The sequence below is a fragment of the Bidens hawaiensis genome, unplaced genomic scaffold, assembly GCF_021521415.1.
Source record: "Bidens hawaiensis isolate Kalapana, Puna unplaced genomic scaffold, B.hawaiensis_p1.1 tig00009447_1, whole genome shotgun sequence".
NCBI classification, from domain to species: domain Eukaryota; kingdom Viridiplantae; phylum Streptophyta; class Magnoliopsida; order Asterales; family Asteraceae; genus Bidens; species Bidens hawaiensis.
Genome location: NW_027491701.1, coordinates 962,400 through 982,610, shown reverse-complemented (window position 1 = coordinate 982,610; position 20,211 = coordinate 962,400). Strand labels below are relative to the sequence as shown.

General features: G+C 35.5%; 1 protein-coding gene and 1 long non-coding RNA gene across 4 annotated transcripts; both read left to right on the top strand.

The window, feature by feature from the left end:
- Positions 1-7,512: 7,512 nt before the first annotated feature.
- LOC143532510 (uncharacterized) lies at positions 7,513-8,673 on the top strand. The gene has a single exon (XM_077027547.1). It carries the CDS (start codon positions 7,513-7,515, stop codon positions 8,671-8,673), a length of 1,161 nt encoding a protein of 386 aa, XP_076883662.1.
- A 6,674-nt stretch (positions 8,674-15,347) lies between these two features.
- On the top strand, positions 15,348-18,109 carry LOC143532476 (uncharacterized). Of its 3 annotated transcripts, none has more exons than XR_013135181.1 (6): positions 15,348-15,465; positions 15,538-15,587; positions 15,700-15,726; positions 15,899-16,003; positions 16,177-16,255; positions 17,850-18,109. It is a non-coding gene; the product is annotated as an uncharacterized LOC143532476 (long non-coding RNA). The 3 variants fall into 3 exon arrangements; XR_013135182.1 differs by having other exon boundaries at positions 15,851-16,003; XR_013135180.1 differs by lacking the exons at positions 15,348-15,465; positions 15,538-15,587; positions 15,700-15,726 and having other exon boundaries at positions 15,739-16,003.
- Positions 18,110-20,211: the final 2,102 nt, after the last annotated feature.

Genomic DNA, 20,211 nt, shown 5'->3' with positions numbered 1-20,211 from the left:
AATAAGTTGCAGGTTTCTTTGACTTTCGTTTTAGATACGCTGCCTGAACCACATTTGAGTTTTCATTCTTACACAAAGGAGCAGTTGGAACAAACTTGGATTTAACTTGACCATTAGTCTCATTAACATGAACCACCTTACGAGGATTCACATTAGAGAACATAATATGAGTATCATCAGCATCCGACACAAGTCGTTTCAAAATCTCCTTTACCACAGGAATCGGTTTGGAATGGTCCTTGATAAAAGGATGAAGATTCTGCTGATACTTCTGACTACAATCCCTCACAACATGACAAAGTTGACCGCATAAGAAACAACTACGCATGTCTACACGATGTTGTTGCGAGGTATTTGGAATGAATGACCCAGAAGTTTGATGATGACTCACATTTTTAGTCATGCTCTCAGCAAACTCAACAGGTAATTCAGATTTCTTCTTTAAGTAAAAATCTAAATTAGAACAGTTCGAAAAACTTTTTAGTGTATCTGTCCTAGTTGACTTCACAAAGTTAATTTTCTTAGCTTGTTTCAAAAGTTGTTTTGCTTTAGTCAATGGGTCAGATTGAACTGATGTTTTTGCTTGAGCATACACACGTTCAAGTTCTTGAATTTTTGAAGTTTCATTGACAAAAACACTCTCAATAAGTTCAGGTTTGATAATACTTATTGGAATATCTTTTTCAGTGAACATCGTATCCATTCCCTTTAACTTAAAAACTCTAGCAGCAGATGGCTTAGAACTAGAAGGATCAATGAAACGCATTAAATCCTCATCAGAAATTTTCGGTTTTTTCTGACTTCTTTGCCTTCACAGAGTTCACTTTCATTGAATTTCCCTTTTTCTCTTGAGGTTTGTGTGAACCATACACTTCTTCCTCAAATTCGTGAGGCTCGCACAGAATATGATTAGAACTAGGAATGTTCTTATTCTTGTGTATAATTTCAGGTTCAAATACATCCTCGATAATGACTTTGTCATCGTGTTCAACAAACACCTTTTTGCTTTGAACATGAGATTTTTGAGGAGCAACTTGGGTTTTAACATTTTCAGATTTAACAGATTTAACATTTTCTGAAATCACAGGTTCTTTCAAAATTACCTCTTCTTCCTATTTGGCAAAAGGATTTATTTTATAATCATTGTGAAATGGTGGAGGAATTTCTACATAACCTATACCCTTTTTAGAATCCTTTTTTTTTCCAGAAACTTCAATAATTTCATTCAACAAAAATGAAGAATTTCGAAATTTACCCAACTTGTTCTTCAACTCAAGAACATCATTCTCAAGCTCAGTTATCTTAGAACGATGTTTCAATCTTTCTTGAAACTTTTGGTCATTAATGGTCATTTTCACAGATAACTTGGCTTTAAGATCATGGTTACTTGTCGACAATGCTTCAATCTTTTCTCGAGATCTCATTTGAGATTCAAGAAATTGTCGATAACTATCTTTCAGAGAAGCAATTTCTTGTATAAGACTATCGTTTTGGTTTTTCAAAGCTTCTAACTTAGATTTGTTAGATTCACAGTCAACACATGATGCTTTTACAGAAGAAGTAGCAGGAATAGAATTACTAACCTCGTTAATCTTGGCCATGCAAGCAAACATTGATTCGGAAGGCTTGTCGCAAGAGTCGTCAGAATCAGATCCAGAATCATTATTGGAAGACATCTCACTACCAGTTGCATCTTGACAATCTTTATGTAACCCAAACATAGCCAAATTTGCTTGAACATCATTGCATAGTAACCGTTGTGACCAGTCGGTTCCATCTGCTAACATTGCTTGTGTTGTAGAAGAAGATGGTTTCTTTTCAGCATGACTTCCTCGTGGTGTAGAAGCATTTTGACTTTGACCACGAGGACCAGTGTATTCTTTCCTTGGTTTGTCACATTCCTTCGCGAAATGCCCAAATTCTTGACAACTATAACACTTAACTTTTAATTTGTCAAAACCCAACTTCTTGTTTAAAGCTGGAAGATCTTTTCCAGTTCTCTGCATGAATCTTTTAACTTTATGAACGACCATAGCCATGTTCCATTTTAAATCCATGATTTCTAGATCATCTGGATCTATCTGATCATAGTCCTCATCTGTTAAATCACTTGTAGCAATCTTACTACTCACTAAGTTTTCATATGAAGACATAAAAGCTGTCAGAAAAGCAAAGTTTTGCTCAGCTTCCTTCATATTAACACTAGGTGGTGTAGCAAATGGATTTGTATTAGTTGAACTTCCAGAACCACCCGAATTACCAGCAGAGTAGAAACAAACTTTTGGATCATTAAACATAGTTGATTCTTGTTCACTTGCAGCATGAGTAAGAAAAGCAGTGATTGGAGAGATCGTTGAACTAAGAGGCATACTTCCACCATAGAAAGCTGGATCTTGATTTTCTTTGGAGGATTTTTGACACTTAAGATCGTATTCTCTAGCTCTGATCTTTTGTAGAAATTCAAGTGCCGTCAAGTCTTCATTCACAAAATAGTCATTCTCTTTCAAAACCATTAGAAATGTTGAGTAAGAACTTGGAAGCACACTTTTAATAGTGTCAATTTTATCCCTTTCAGAAATTTCCATTTTCATCTTGTCCATTTCAGCAATTAAATGACTAAATCTTGTAGTCATCTCTTCAACTGTTTCTTCCTTCAATAGATTAAAATTTCGAAACTGAAACTTGAGCATCACTTTCTTACTCTCAGCTGTGTTTCCCATGCTTCTCATACGCAGATGTTGAAATAAAGACGCACATCTCTTGATACTACCAACTTGATGAAAGATATTTTCTGGTAATGCCATAGTCAGAGTAGAATAGGCTTTTATCTCGATTTCTAAAGCTTTCTTCTCTTCTTGTGAGTATTGAGAAACAACTTTAGGAGTATACCCAATAGTATCATCACCAATCATTGGTGCCACATAAACTTCATCAAGACAATATGAGCAGTCAGGATGAACAGATCCCAAATGAGCACGAAACCGAGGTTCCCACTTGGCAAAGTCACTGAACTTCATCAATCTTGGACATTTAGAATGCGAACCTATCTCGGTATCAAGTTGCAACATCTGTTGCATCAACATGTTTTGAGACGCTAATGTATACATACCGGCCATCTTTGAAAAGTTTCAAAAATTTAAAGGGTGTAACAAATAAAATTTAACAATCTGTGAACGGTTATAGCGAACTGTGAACAGTTATAGCGAACTGTGAACAGTGTTTAACGAATCAACTCTTAACAAGGTTAAGATTGACCAAATGGCGAAACAGATAACGAATGAGATGAAGGTTTAGCGAATCACAAGTCAACTTAACGAATTGACCAAACGAATCACAAAGGATTAGTTTAGCGAATCACAAAGGATTAGTTTAGCGAATCAGATGATAATCAGTAACGAATCACTAAGGAATGCTTAGCGAAATAAGATAACGAATCAGCTACAGTTGATAGCGAATCAACTATAACGAATCAGGTTGTTACAACCGTTTGTAACAAACTCTGACACCTTATGCCGCGTGGCAAAGGTTGTTAGGACACAAATCCCAAGTTGGACGCGTGTCACACGAATTGGTTAATCTAGATAACGAACTAGATAACACGAACCAATAACTCACACGAACTGGCTAACAAACAAGGTAACGAAGTAACAAATTTGATAACGAATCACGAATAATCACGAATAAACATATAGCGAGTCACCAGGAAGATGATAGCGAATTACGTTCATATTCAAATGTTCAAATCTTCAAACAAGTTTTCCATAAAGTTTGAAGATTAAACCCAGAAACCCAGAATTGTTAAATCCGTAATACGACTTCGTTATTCAACCAAATCGCACAATCGATCTACCAATATCCTCGTAAACCAAATCCGAATCTAGTACATTAAACCTCGTAACCGATTAACACCCTAAACCAATTCAATTACACCAAAAACTATCCCTTGTTTCGGACTTAAACCGAATCCAAAACCAATCCACACAAATCCAAAGCAAACCTCAATTCCTCTAATCCGAACCTAGCCATTACCTTAACCAACACAAACTCAATCCAAATTTTTCATAATTCAAACAATCTAACCATAAATCGATTCAAAAACGCTTAAACAGAAAAATTAATAAAAACAATAATAATATCAAACCAAATCAAGTGTATGAGCACCAACAGCTCTGATACCACTTGTTGGAACCCGATGACTCGTATAAATAACAGTAACAACTAACAGATCTCAGATCTGTGTTTATACTATTAATACAATTAAGGATCTAGCTCATAATTAACTTTGATTCAGTGTTATGTATGTGTATATATTATCAATATATTATCTGTATAATATTAGGTGAAGCTTGAGAGTGAATTTGGACAACAATTCGTTAATTAAACTCCCAAAACTTTTTTAAACGTGAACAGGAGTTCACTATAAATAGAAGGTGATCTGGTTCGCTAAAATCCCCTAGCGAACCAGCCTCCCCTTCGTTACATACATTAAATTAGCGAAACACCCCCTGATTCGTTAACATCCCCTAACGAATCAGGAGGGAATACTTTTAATGTCTAATTCGCTAACATCCCCTAGAGAACTAGACTATAACTTAACGAACTAGCTGTTAAATAAACTAATTATTACATTAATTAATAAACAAAAATGTTAACGATAAATACAAAGACTCAAGATGCAAAACCGTGCACTAACAGACACCCCCTCGTCTTGAACTCTTTGTCTTTAAATTATTTGAAGCGCTTGGACTGCCAGTCTCTGCAACTATGAATTCCATGCTCATGACACACACGAACGACTCGTTGGAATTGCATAGCCAGGTCGTAATCTTCTCGGCGCTCGATCAAAATCTGCTTCCTGTGTAGCACATCATTGTCTGTCTCTGATAAATTAACCAACCACATCGGGTCGATTATCTTGATGAGCTCTTAAACACCCCTGATCCATCACAAATATCACTGTGTTAGCTGCAATCATTTCAATTGGCTTGGCAGCTGTAGGATCATGATACACAACTATCTGCTTGCTCGAATCATCACCGCCACTAACACCAGCACCAGAGGATGAACCATGCGATTGTTTAGGCTCACCTCCTGCACCAGATTCGTCAGGATCATCGTCGTCATTCTTGAGTTTCTTGAGGGCATCTTCTTTACAAGTTAATTGTAAAATCAACTCTTCTTGTTCCTTTAATTTTGGTATCAGAGCAAACATCCCCTAGCGAACCAGCTTCCCCTTCGTTACATACATTAAATTAGCGAAACACCCCCTGATTCGTTAACATCCCCTAACGAATCAGGAGGGAATACTTTTAATGTCTAGTTCTCTAACATCCCCTAGCGAACTAGACTATAACTTAACGAACTAGCTGTTAAATAAACTAATTATTACATTAATTAATAAACAAAAACGTTAACGATAAATATAAAGACTCAAGATGCAAAACCGTGCGCTAACAATTAGTACTTAATCTACCTTTTTTTACACCAATATGGTACTCATGTTAAAATAAAAAAAAACGCTTGCTATTTTGGTGATTTTTTTAAAAAAATTTGTCGTATGAAAAAGTTATGGACGTTTTAAAATTATGAAGCAATTAACATGTGCTTTGCATGTGGATAGAGAAAGTCAACAACTATGGACTATTCCATATACGCCCTTTCTATCATTTTTTGTATTCTTAAATTAATCACAACTATTTAAATCAATGATCAATGAACTATATAACTTCTCACACTTCTCATTTTATGTATACTTGGTATTTTTACATAACCCAAACTATAAATATTCGAAAAACTATTATGAGTTTTTACAAATAAACTAATGAATTGCCTTGGTGAAAAATCTACTCACCCTAGCATGTGGTTGAGGAGAAAGAGAAAAAGTATGAGCAAGAGGATGTGGCAAGAGATGGCGTTAGGAAGAGTGGCCGTGACAGTAAAAGTGAGTTTTGGTTACAAGATATTTGAGTCAAAAGTGGTTGTGGTTTATAATTGGTTTACCAAAAATGACGTGTTGGGGATAAGGGTTAGAATGATGAATAGTGATGGAATGCAAGTTTTTCAAGTGCAAATAATGAGTGTTTAAAGTGGTTGGTAGGGTAAGGTTTGTGAAAAGATTTCAATACTTTAGCTTTTAGCTTTTTAATTACAAATCACATACGTGGATTTTCATCTTAAGACGAAAGTACCAGTTATCTAATTAAACAAACTAGTTATTATCAAATTTAATCTTAGGGTGTTAGGCAAAAGACGATAATACCCTCTAATTTATTTTAAAACATGCATTATTACTTTTAACATATGAAATAGAAATTGTAACTCTTAATTTTTAACACGTCTAACACAAATGATTTTACGATGAGAAGTGCGAGAAATAGATTTGAACTATTCATGGTGTATAATCAATGGCGTACAATACAAATGATATATTAGTACTTAATCTACCTTTTTTTACAACAATATGGTACTCATATTAAATATAATATAATGCTTGCTATTATGGTTATTTTTTTTAAAAAAAATTGTCGTTTAGAATTATGAAGGAATTAATATGTGTTTTGCATATGGATAGAAAAAGTCAACAAATATGGACTATTCCATATACGTCCTTTCTAACTTTTGTCTCATCACAGTTACCACAAATCTCCACCAAGTCGCCGATTTTGAAAAGAAAAAGGATCTACCGAGGCCTCGTTTCTCCGTCGACTCACACACTACCTACGACATATATTACTCCAGTAGGTTCTTTTTCGTTGAATGCACACTACCTTCCAGAATCTTCAGTCTAGTAGCCGCTGCAAAGGTTGTATGTAGTATTATTACCGGAGGAAAAGCAAAAACCAAGTTGTGCATATCCATCTGTTTGGCTACAAATTAATAAATATTAATTAATAGTTTAAACTAACTCATGCTTTGAAAATACATTTTTCTGGAAGCTGCTGCTCCTACGATAAATATCTTTTAAATTTAAAATATTGTTTTTGTGTAATAGGCAAATTTTTAAATTTAAAATATTTTTAAATTTAAAATATTTTCTAAATTTACCTATATGTTACATGTACATTAGCCGAATTTTTATAAGACTTTTTCATCAAGGCCTGTTTGTGGTGTTGTTTGTGTTGGTTTTTTGTGTTTTGTTTTGCTTTAAATAGTTACAGTTAGTTGTAACCATAGACGACAGTAGTCATGACAGTCCGCTGAGATCGTGTCCAAGAACGAGGGGTGCAAGAAAGGGAAAGGGTAAGGGGTATAGTTTGTGCGTGGCATCATGGAATGTAGGGACTCTAAGTGGTAAATTGTTAGAGGTGATAGATGCTCTTAAGAGGTGTAAGGTCCATATAGCGTGCCTCCAAGAGACAAGAGACAAGGTGGAAGGGGCAGAGAGGGGTAGAGCGAAATGGGTACAAACTATTGCATTCGGGGGCGGATGGAGCTAAAAATAGAGTAGGCTTTCTAGTGGCTATAGAATTGCATAAGAATGTGATTGAGGTGAAAAGATACAACAATAGGGTGATGGTATTAAGGTTAGTGTTAGGAGTCGAAGTAGTGGTTGTGGTTTGCGCTTATGCACCACACGTGGGACTAGGAGACCAAGAAAAGAGGGAGTTTTGGGATTGCCTAAATGGAGTAGTGATGGCCGTATCTAGGGAGGAGACCATTTTCGTAGGAGGGGATTTCAATGGTCATATCGGTAAGGATAGTGATGGCTTTCAGATAGTTCATGGAGGTTTTGGTTTTGGGGATAGGAACGAACCGGGTAGGGATCTTTTAGAATTTGCAGTGGCCCATGACCTAGGTATTCTGAACTCTTTCTTTAGAAAGAGGGACTCAAACCTAATCACTTTTACTAGTGGGGGAAGGAATACACAAATCGACTATCTCTTAATGAGGAAAATCGATCGAAGACGGTGGAGAGACTGCAAGGTGATACCGGGGGAGACCGCAGCAGCTCAGCACCATTTACTGGTGGCAGATGTAGTACTGAGAGAGAAAGTGACTAGAGTGACTAGGATGGAGAGAAAAGGGTGGTTTAGGATAAGATGGGGAAATTTGAAAGGCACCAACATTACGATGTTCAAGGACAAGGTCATCTCGACGAAAGCAATTCATCTGGTTGGGGACGCAAACCAGATGTGGGAGGATATGGCAGCTTCCATCACTCAAGTGGCAAAGGAGACTCTAGGGGTCACGACAGGCAAGACAACTGGGAACAAGGAATCTTGGTGGTGGAATGAGGATGTGCAGAGCAAGATCGAGGACAAGCAACAGAGTCTTAGGGATCTTTTAAGGTGCAAAAACGAGGGGGAGCGTTGGAGGTTGAGGGAGAAATACAAAAACGCTAGGAGAGAGGCGAAGAAGGCGGTGACAGAGGCAAAAAACACAGCGTATAGACGGATGTATGCACGCCTGGAAACAAAGGAGGGGGAGCATGATATGTTCAAGATTGCTAAAGCCAGGGAGCGTAGAAGACAGGACCTAGGAGTAGTGAAATATATAAAGGGGGAGGATGGCGTGTCTTATTCAAGGAACAAGACATTAAACAGAGATGGCAAAATTATTTTAACAGTCTTTTTAATGGCAGACAGACCTACCAACGAGAAACAGACAACCCTATTGCGCAGAGACAACAAAGGAATAACTCCTACTGTAGAGGTATCACACAGGGAGAGGTGAGGATAGCGCTTAAGAAGATGGGAAGGGCTAAGGCGGTTGGTCTAGACAACATACCGATTAAGGCTTGGAAGTGTTTAGGGGATGAAGGAGTTCAATGGCTCACTACCCTATTCAACCTTATTTTCAAGAATGGAAAAATGCCAAACCAGTGGAGGAGTAGTGTAGTAGTGCCCCTATACAAGAACAAGGGAGACGCACAGTGTTGTGGAAATTACAGAGGAATTAAGTTGTTAGGTCATACTATGAAATTATGGGAGAAAGTAACCGAGACTCGAATTAGGAGAGAAACGCGGGTTATGGTTAACCAATTTGGTTTCATGCCAGGACGGTCAACCACAGAAGCGATACACATACTGAGAAGATTAACGGAGAAGTATAGGGAGAAAAAGAGGGACCTACATATGGTATTCATCGACCTTGAAAAAGCTTATGACAGTGTGCCACGTAGACTAATCTGGGATAGTTTAGAAGGTAGAGGGGTACCTGGAAAGTATATAGACTTAATTAAAGATATGTATGACAGGACTAAAGCTAGTGTTCGTGCGCCGGTAGGAGATACTAATTTTTTCCCGGTGGAGATGGGACTCCACCAAGGATCGGCGTTAAGCCCGTTTCTTTTCGCGGTAGTCATGGATGAGTTGTCCAAGTCGATTCAGGAGCCTGTCCCATGGTGCATGCTCTTTGCAGATGATATTGTGTTAGTGGCTGAGACTAAACAAAGCTTGAACGAAAGGCTAGAGGAGTGGCGTGTAGCTTTATAGGATAAAGGTTTAAGAATTAGTCGCTCTAAGACAGAGTACCTTTGTTGTGATTTCAGTGGTGTTGGCGATAGCGAGGACACCCATATCACTATTGAGGACCAGGTGGTTCCGTAGATAACGAAGTTTAAATATCTAGGATCGTTTGTCTAAAGCAATAGAGAGATAGACAGTGACATAACCCACCGCATACAAGCTGGCTGGTGTAGGTGGAAAGCAGCCAATGGGATTTTGTGCGACAAGAGGTTCCCATCTAAATTAAAGGGGAAATTTTATAGAGTCGCAGTTAGACCTGCAATGTTGTATGGAACAGACTGTTGGGCCATCAAGAAGACACAGGCGCGCAAAATGGAGGTAGCAGAGATGAGGATGCTGAGGTGGATGTGCGGACACACTAGATTAGATAGGATTAGAAATGAGGTCTTTAGGGAAAGGTTAGGAATAGTTAACATATCAGATTAAATAAAGGAAGGGAGATTGAGATGGTTTGGGCATGTGAAGAGGAGACTGACAACAGCGCCAGTCAGAGTAATAGAAACCTTCATTGTGGAAGGAAAGAGAAGTAGAGGCAGGCCTAAATTGACTTGGGATGAAAGAATTATACATGACTTGACAGAGTTGCACCTCTCTGAGGACATGGTCCAGGATAGAGATTCGTGGAGACGTAGGATTAAGGTTAGCGACTTGTAGGGGAAGATACCTACTTAGCCAAGATGTGTATTTAGGGTATAGTTGGCTAGCCTGGCTCCTTGTTTATTTATATATTTTGTTTGATGCTGCTTTTTGCTTCTTATGCCCTATTCTTAGTAGGCTACAGATTCCTTGCTATTTGGTAGTTTGCTATCTATATATTGCTAAGTGTCTTTGCTTGTAGGATGTATGTTTACTCTGTTTACCTGTATGTAGCTTTATGAGCCGGGGGTCTCTCTGAAAGAAGCCTCTCTATTCTTACTGATAGAGAAAAGACTTGCCTACATCCCACCCTCCCCTGACCCTACCGATAGCGTGCTATACGGTGGGATATACAGGGCTTGATTGATTGATTGAAATTAATCACAACTATTTAAGTCAAAGATTAATGAACTAGATTACTTCTCAACTTTCTCATTTTATGTATACTTGGTATTTTTTTTAACAACTCGGTTTTACTAGTTTATATTACCCAATCCCTTTTAAACTTGGGAAGACTTTCCAAGAAAAACATCGTGTCTATCGAAGATTTGCTATTTTATTAATATTTTTTATTATATTTAATTAATATATATATATAACTACTTTGTAACACATACATTTTTAATCCCTAACTAAGCTTTAATCCATTTATGTCTCCACCTTCATACTAGAGGGGATTATTAGCAAAATTAGTCAAGTTATTATACCATTAACCCAATTACATGTACCCATGTATCCATAACCGTATTCAAGGACGCGTTTAATTTCTTGTAGAAAATACTTGTTATAAACTAGGAATTCAGTTGGGATTTATGATTCTCTTACCTTATTTGTCCTACCGACACTTTGAATTACGAAATAGAAATCAAATGGATCGTATTAACTTACTAACGAACCATCTATAATCGTTTTTGGGATTTATGCCTTAAAGACGATAATAACTCAATTGAACCCTCCTACACCCTCTCTATACCAGCGCCTATCTACCCCTGTGATTAATTTGATTATATCAAACTGAACAGTGCCGTTCTGATCATCCTTTAGTCGTTGCATGTCTATGCAAATTAACAAGCTTTCGTTCATCGATTGAGGTAATAAAATACATGATTAGAATCGCGCAATGATTCCAAACCTAAGCCCCAACATCAATTTGTTTATCAGGGACGGGACTAACCAAATTGATTTGTTAGGGTTTGTGTTTGGGATGTTAACTCGTCTGCTTGTTTATGATTAATCAGTTCCATCTTATGAACAACCATCACACCAGCGCGCATGGCTGGTGTGGGCTGGTTAAGACGCTATCTGTTTGGGGCGTGGGTTCGAGCCACCCCCAGTGCGTGTTTTTAGTTATTTTTTATTAATGGCCATTCAATTTTGATATTAACCCCTCTAATAATTTAAATTAATATTAATATTAAGATATTAAAAAATATAATAACTGTTCAGTATTTTCGTTAAACCCGACACATTAACTAGCCATTTTTCCGAACATTTATTAAAACTATATACATGTATGTATATATATTTGATTATTTAAATAATTATAAAGGTTTTAATAATTAAAAAAGAGTTTGTTGTGCAATCTGCTAAACTGTTGGTACATATATGTAATGGTTGAATTATTGTGATATTTGTATGCATGAGAAAAATATAATAAAATTATTTTGAGAAACCTAATTCATATATTTTACTGTGGTAATTTTGTAGAATTTATACTTAATCTTTTCTTAGTGAATAAAATCAGTTTGTACATGCTATAATCTGTCTCGTGAACTAAGTGATCATAAGTTAAGTTGTATGATGAAATGTTTGGTTGATTTTCCATGATACGATGTGTGAATACATGTTAGGACTTTTTAGTACAGTTGGCGTTGATTATTGTCACCAACGAGTCCTCGATTTAAATTTGTGTTTGTGTATACATTATGTCTAATGTGATTGTACGTGATAGTCGCCGTGCTACGCGTGGACATACCACGGTACCTAGGAAGGGTGAAAACCATCGTGATGGGGCATCACTTGCTGGATCACATGAGGAAGGTGTTGGTAGTGGCGATGTTGATGGTCTACAAATATGTACTTGTGGGAGACACGTCATCTATCGTGCCTCGGGATACCTCTGGGAAGAAATTTATTGTAAAGATTGGGGATAAGTATGTTTGTAGTTTTAAAATTTTCATTGTTTATGTTACAAATATACTTACTTGGTTATTTCAATATTATAAGTTTGTGAGTCATGAGATTCATAGGAATATCATAATAATACTAATCGAGCACTATGATGAACCTTGGGCTACATTCAGAATGGTGCCAAAGAATGTGATCGCTCCTATGTTTGCTCGTTTCGGGTAATATATTAGTTAATTATTATATATCTACTTGGTTTGGTTTGGTTTGGTTTTGGTTCGGTTTTAAAGTTACACGGTTTGGTTTTGGTTTACATAAATAAAAAACCGTTACCAACGGTTTGGGTTATTGTTTGACGAAAACTGCGAAAACCGGCCCGTGAAAACCCCTACTTGGCTTTGAGGTTTCGCCTCACATTAACCCTTTACTAGTTATGATGCTGATATTTTAACAATTTTAGGTTCAAAAAGTTAGAGCCGAAATGGAAAAAGAACTAGAAAATGAAAGGAAGTCAAGAAACGAGTTGGAAGAACGAGTGCAACAAATGAAACAAATAGAAAAAGAACTTAAGGAAAATGAATAAAGGAGGCAAAAACAATTTGATGACTTTATGAGAAAGTTTGAAGTCGGTAGTAATTAGTAGTAGTTTCAAATATTTGAATTTATAACTTATTAGTGAAGGTTTGGTAATGTAAACTCGTTTTAAACTTTTGTTATCGGATTTTTTAAACTTATGAAATAACCACATTTATCTATGTGTGACCAAAAGTATGATAATAGCCACACTTTATATTACAAAAGCATTATGTGTGACAAACGGTAAAACAATAGCCACACCACAAACTACAAAAGAGTGTTTGAGTGGCAAGTTCACATTTTTAGCCACATTAACAATAACCTCCAATGTCTATATGATATGATTAGCCACACAATATACATCACTATGTGTGACGAAAAGTTTGGCAGTAGCCACACTTTAAATTACGAAAAACTTTATGTGTGACAACCGGTAAGACAATAGCCACACTATAATCTACAAAGACGTATGTGGCTAAAGGCCTACGGCCACACTTTTTTCGTATGACCAAAGGTCATTTTTCACGTAGTGAAGGTATGTAATAGTCACAACTTAGATTAACAATTATGTGATAACTAACTACATATAGTCACACTATTCAAAATTATTTGTCATTAAAATATATAAAAATTCATATTTATTTAATAATAGTGTGACAACAAGTGTGTTAGGGTCATGTAACTATGTAATATATTTCACTAAATGGAAATATAATAAGAAATTTTCAAAGTTGGTGTGACTAAATGATACACAACAGTGACACCTAAAATAAGACAAGTTTATTTTAAACGTTTTAGGTCACATTTTCATGTGTGTTATGTCACTAGAAGCTATGTAATAGTCACAACTTAAATTAACAACTTGGTTTCTACTTGTGATCAAATACCAACCAATAGTCACACTCAAAAAAACGATTTGTTTCTCTAAAGCCTAAACAAGAGTCACACTAAACATAGTGTAATGTGACCAATTTCAAGCAAAACATCACATTGAAAAAAAAAATCATATGATCAATTGTTGAAATACTGCTACTAACCAAAAAAACATGTGTCATTGAAAAGGGTTTATATTGACATTATTTAATAAAATAGAAACAAAAATCACTGATCTATAGTGACGCATCTACTCTACGGTGACTGATTTTTATATGCTACAATCACGATTTTTGTGTGACATCAAACAACATCTACAATGGCGCAACCTTTAGTGACATATTTAGCGAGAAAAAAAGCGCCACTAACTACCTACAGTGACGATTTTGTGTGTCACAGAAGCCCGATTTTATGCTAGTGAAAAACTACTTAGTTTGTTCTTGAAACACCCCCCACCGCTTAACTAGAAGAAAAATGTTTCAATCCCTCAACGTAGTTAGGCCTAAACCTCTAGTCTCATTGGGAGAGGTGATCTGATTCGAGCTAGACCAACATATCTTCTTTTTGTTATGCTACATCATATTAATTCAATAACACTAAAAAAAATGCATCTTTGAAAGCGTTTCCATAACCGACTTTAATAGCATTACATGTGGCTTTATTCAATATTAATTTAAATTTGCGTTTTATTTTAATTATATTTGGTAAATAATTTAATTATGGAAACCACTAGCTAGTGTAATCGCCGATCACTGTAAAATCTAAACAGAATCTCGCATCGAACCAATCTGATATCCAGATAGAAAATTGGAGCCACGAATAATTAGGCAGTGAAGATAAGGAATTAAGGAGACATTAATGGTTCTTGAACACAACAAACGTACACAGCCGATTAAGGGTTTTTAATGTGTGTATTCCTATATATGTTCTTAAACACAAACATAAGGGTTTACATCCATTAACACATGACACCAAATTGCAAACCAACAATACTCAAACCTCGATATATGCATATGTAAATCAAACATATATCGCATGCATGCATGTACAGAACTAGAACTGAGTCAACTGACTTATCATCCTATCAAAAGTTTACGAAAACTAACAATCAATTATTAATTACTTTTCTAACATAAAAATCAAATACAAATTCTCCACTCTTTTGCCGCCAAAATCAACTTGCTTCTCGCCTCACGCCGCCCTTCACCGTCTCCATCCGCCTCCAACCGCACCATCAAACCACCACTCTCCACATGATCTTTTTCCCGGCCTGTGTCGTGTCATGTGGCCGCCCAATGCAGGGCCGGTCTCAAACTCCTTGTTGCACACCTTGCATCGGTGCACCGACTTCATAGCAACAACACTCAAACTCAACACGGTGGCAACGTTCATGTCACGGAATTGATCAACAACCTTTCGGTGGATTCCTTGGTGGCCACCGAGTGCTTGATAGGTAGTAAACTTCTTCCCGCATGTCTTGCATCCGTAACCATTAGCGTTGGTATGGTTCATCGTACTCTCGAATAATCTACATCTACATTCTACATATCTAATAAATGAGTGGATTTTCAATCAGAATTTTCACCAAAATCCTTTAAAATGCCACGTGGCATATTCTCAGAGTTTCGTTTGTTCAACCTAAATTTCCTAATTTTTCTCATCCTTTTTTTCAAAATTAATAACCAACTCAATCACCATCGCAAAGATTCTTACCCTAGCACTTTTCTTCAACACTGTGATATGTGTTCACCATATCATTCATCGTGCATCTTCTTCAACATTTTAGGTATGAATCATTACAATATGTGATCGTCCTCAACATTCGAAGCATAAAACTAACCCTAATTTTCGTTTACAGCTTCGAGATTACTCGATCAACATAATCGTTCATTGTCATGAAGGTTAAAGGTATCATTTGTAATTGTCTTCAATTGTTAAGCTATAACAATAATCCTTATTTTGATTTTAGATTTGTTTTCTTCAATTATAAAATTAACCCTAATATTGGTTTTATCAACAGAATTGGACATCGTCTTTAAGTTTAAAGGTATCATTGCTTTCAATATGGAATCGTCTTCAGTTTTTAAACTAAAACAGTAACTCTAATTTTGATTTACTACTTCGTTGAAAGATAAAACTGACCCTAATTTTGATATACCATAATTTTAAAGGTTTAAATGAAGATAATCGTTGGAGTTTTGGTGATTATTCTTTGTTAGTTCCAGTTCAAGAAAGCTTGTGGGATTCTATTTGTGTTCGTGACCAGCCCAGTTTCGAAGAATTGGTTTTTGCAGCTTTGTTTGGGCTATACTTTGCGTTATCTGGTATGTATATATTTATTATTGCAATTCTGTTTTTGCTGTATTTATATATGTGCTTTAAAACAATAATTAAGTAGTTAATTTAGCAAGATACTTCACATTCGTACTCAATTGTGTAGTTTTTAGTTAAATCTCATTACTATTAAGTTATTACGTTTTTATAATTTGATTTATAGGGTCAGCACTTTTGATAATTTGAGTGATGAATCGTTCCAAATGGAAGCTGTTTAGCATCCTCATTTTGGGCTACACATGGTATGTTCTTTTTTTTTTTTTTGTATTTTACTATTGTAGTACCGTGCACTTATCTTAATGGCTATTTTAATCACTTAATTCACATATGCACATATTGTGTATAGTTGACAACTAATGCTTGGTGTTGTGACTCTTAGTTGTTTTAGAACTTTGAATGCTCAAATATACAGTTTTGAGATTTTTAGTTCATAACTAGAATAAAGATTTATTACAGTTACTATCTATTTATTTTCTTTTTTAAATGGTGTTATATACTATTAAAAGTTTTTATTTAAGCCATGTTTGGGATTCCTTATTTACACCTCCTTTTGACTTAAATAAGGAGTTTTTGATAAGTTACACTTTTCTAACTTATCAAAACTCCTTTTTCCTTATTTAAAACTTAAAAAAGTTGCATTACCCAAACACCTTTTTAACTTACAAAAGTTGATAAGTTATAAGGAGGTAAAAATAAGGAATCCCAAACACCCCCTTACTTCTTTTAAAATAAAATAAGTCAAATTATAGTGAATTAACCTCAGATTATAAAAGAAGTTCCAATTTATTCGGGTAAAAAATGGTTCAGATTGTAATAGGAACTAACCTCAGTTTGGAGGAAAGATGAGGTTATTTAAAACACGTGAACCTGAACTCGAGTATTCACGGGTTGACCCCGTAGAGATTTTTTTCTGTGTACTAATTTATGATTCATTTTTCAATTGATAACGGAATTTTAGTGGTTTGGATGATGAAAAATGTGCGTATTTCCAGTTTCCACATAATTTAGAAGTTGTGGTAATTCTTTTTTGGTGTTGACTCGAAACAGTTATTTTCATTATGGACTATTTTACTCCTGAACACAAGGGACTTGAAACTTCGAAATTTAACTTGAATACAAGCTCATCCATAATCCAAATCTAAATTCAAACTTGACATTGCAGCCCTGCAAATTTTAAACTTCCCTTTTAAAATTGTGAAGCTTGAAATATGGTGTCACTTTGACTTTTGATTTTGTCAATTATTACTTGCAGATGGCTAATTGATGTATTAATCTTCAGGTTGACTTTTTGAATTTGACCTGTTATTTTCTAATAGCACCATCAACTGAATCATCAATTTAGCCAAGTTGAGTTCGGTACCTAATGTTATTGAATTTTGAATGCCGAATTATATGCTACACACTACTACTGTGTATACCCACATTTTTGTATACGACATACCCATCCATGTCCATGAATTCATGTCTATGAGAGTTTAAGTGACACACACACAACTGTGTTTGTCTATTCATGTTTGCCACACACCACTGTGTAGGCCTATATTTACATGTATTGAAGTTACATACTAAGTTAGACATTGCAGATTGCGTACAATATCACATAAGTATACTAACGTCTCTATGTACAGATATTGCGTCACTGCAAATATAGCCCGCGATATAGTACAAACCATTGCTACTGTCTTTAATGACACAATGACTTTGTTCACAGGTCAAACCCATGACAACATGATTAAAAAAAAAAAAACAACAAGATATACATCGAGCCAATAATAGTAATTGATTTATTATTATTATTATTATTTATTTTCAATGTTTTTTTTTCGTAAAATGCAGGAATTTTTAGCAAGAATTTCAGGTTAGCAAGAAAGTGGCCTTCGGAATAGGTAGCTACAGATAAATGGCAATGGTATTTCTTTTTTTTAGGTCCAGTGACTACTTTTTAACTTTATATTCTACATGTGTCCCAATTTTCATTATGGTTTTATAACAAATAATGATGTTTATTTATACCTTTGACTTTGAAGTTTGACTTGGTTGCATGCGATTTACATGAAGATTCCTACCCACACGGTTGAAGCAAGGTTAGATATATAGAAGTAATTCAACAAATGTTGGTTCATGTGATGAATATATGAACTTAGATAAATTACTTGTAGAGTTGTAGCTGTGGCAAAATAGCCGGGTCGGGCTCGTTAGATTATTTGTGCTCTTTTATAAATTGTAAATGTTAACATTAATGTTGTATATAAAGAATTTTATAGAGATTAGTAACTTGTACTTGTAGCTATATTATTGTAAATCTAATATTAATACGTAAATTGTGTTTGTAAAATATTTAAGTATAATACGTATGGATTATTAATTTTTCTTAATTTATGCAGCATTTGGTACCCAACCCCGTGTAGTATACGGGTTTATAACCTAGTCGGATAATACGTGGAATGTGTATAGAGGTGTGTGTTGTGTGTGATGGAGAGAATGAAGTCAATGAGTGGTATTTATAGGAGGGGTTAATTATTTAGGATTACTTGCGCATGGGGCTACCTAATTAGGGTTTCCTAAATTTTAGAAGTAAACATGCATGCATACAAACCGTTGGAGATTTTATATTAATTAATATATTGTTGATTTTTATATCCGAATATCTCGAAATTAATTTGGTGTCAACATCATTCAAAACTTAAACTTAAACTTAATTTAACTGGCTTAATTAATGTCGACAATCTAGCTTGTTTGATAAACTGAAATGAGTTGATGTTAGTTTTTTTTTTTAACATCAAATAATCTCACGTGTAAACCTATCATTTCGTGACTGCGTCTAAGGTCGGCTCCTCGACCCCGTGAGACCATACCCTCCTAATGCGCGGGAACCGGATGGAGTTCGTAAATCCTCGCCTTCTATCGGGTTCGAGCCTGGGATTAAAGCTCATTAACCCAGGTATCCTTCATACTGGCCCAAGTAAAAATCAAACTTATGTCTCCACCACAGAATGGCAATTGATGTTAGTTATCTATATTGTGTTTATCCTACTTCTTTTACTTTTTAATACATCCTGTATGCGGTGACTTGTTTCCTATAAGTCCCATATTACTTAAGTTCATATAAGTTTTAGTATACACTTCAAGATTCTTTTGTCTACTACATCGAACCTATAGCAACATCTCTCCATATGTCATTATATGGTTCATCGGGACAGCATCGACGCTAAAAGTCACAACAGTCGTTGATATATGTTGCATTTTAGCGATAACTTGTCATCGCTAAATGTTACCTTTTAGCGAACCCATCCTATCTTCCTTTCTGTCTTCATTACCTTCCCAATTAAAAAAAATAGATCCTTCGTTTGCTTCCAGTTGAAAAAAACAAGGTGGATGTTTCCGTAAGCGACTTTAGTTACAGTTTTAAAATTTTTAAATCATTCGACCGAAAGTTATAGGGTAAAACCAATCACGAAACCAAACGGATGATCGGTTTGAGGGCGGTTGTATAGTTGAAACCGAACCGTGAACACCCCTTGTTTTGGCAATACACGACTATTTATTGGAGAACATATCTACGTTTCTAGTCTTCCATTTACACACCAAGTCATGAAAACGATCCCGTACAAAACCTTTCTCTTGCAATGCCCCGAAATCCTATGATGACGACTTTTAAAGTTAAGAAAGTCTTGAACCAAAAAGGCATAGATGGGAAGAACTTTTCAACAATTTGTAGGTCCTTTGACCGAATCTAACAACACACAACTATTACTAGTTATTTTGGATCAACCTCTACACTAGTTGGCAAAAACAACTAGTTAGGACTGAGATCTCGGATCTTGTTTGTGATGTTATTGTCGAGAGTTTGAAACAAGAAGATAAGATATTTGCAAAAAGGGTTTTTGTGTATGAGAGACTCATACTATTTATAGTATGAGTTCTCATGCACATTGTATCATTATAAATCGGCCCATTGGGCTCGAAATACAATGGCCTATGGCCCAAGCATACATAATAAATTATTCAACAAACATAAACAAAAATGCAAGTTACAAATAGTGGCGGATCCAGGAAATTTTCTCACATGGGTCGGGAATTTTTATGGTCGGTACTAATACAACTGTCAGGTCAAATCGGGTCATATATATATATAAAGGATTACCAAACAAAATATTAGATAACAAATACATCAAAGTTGTTCTCTACGAGTTTTCAT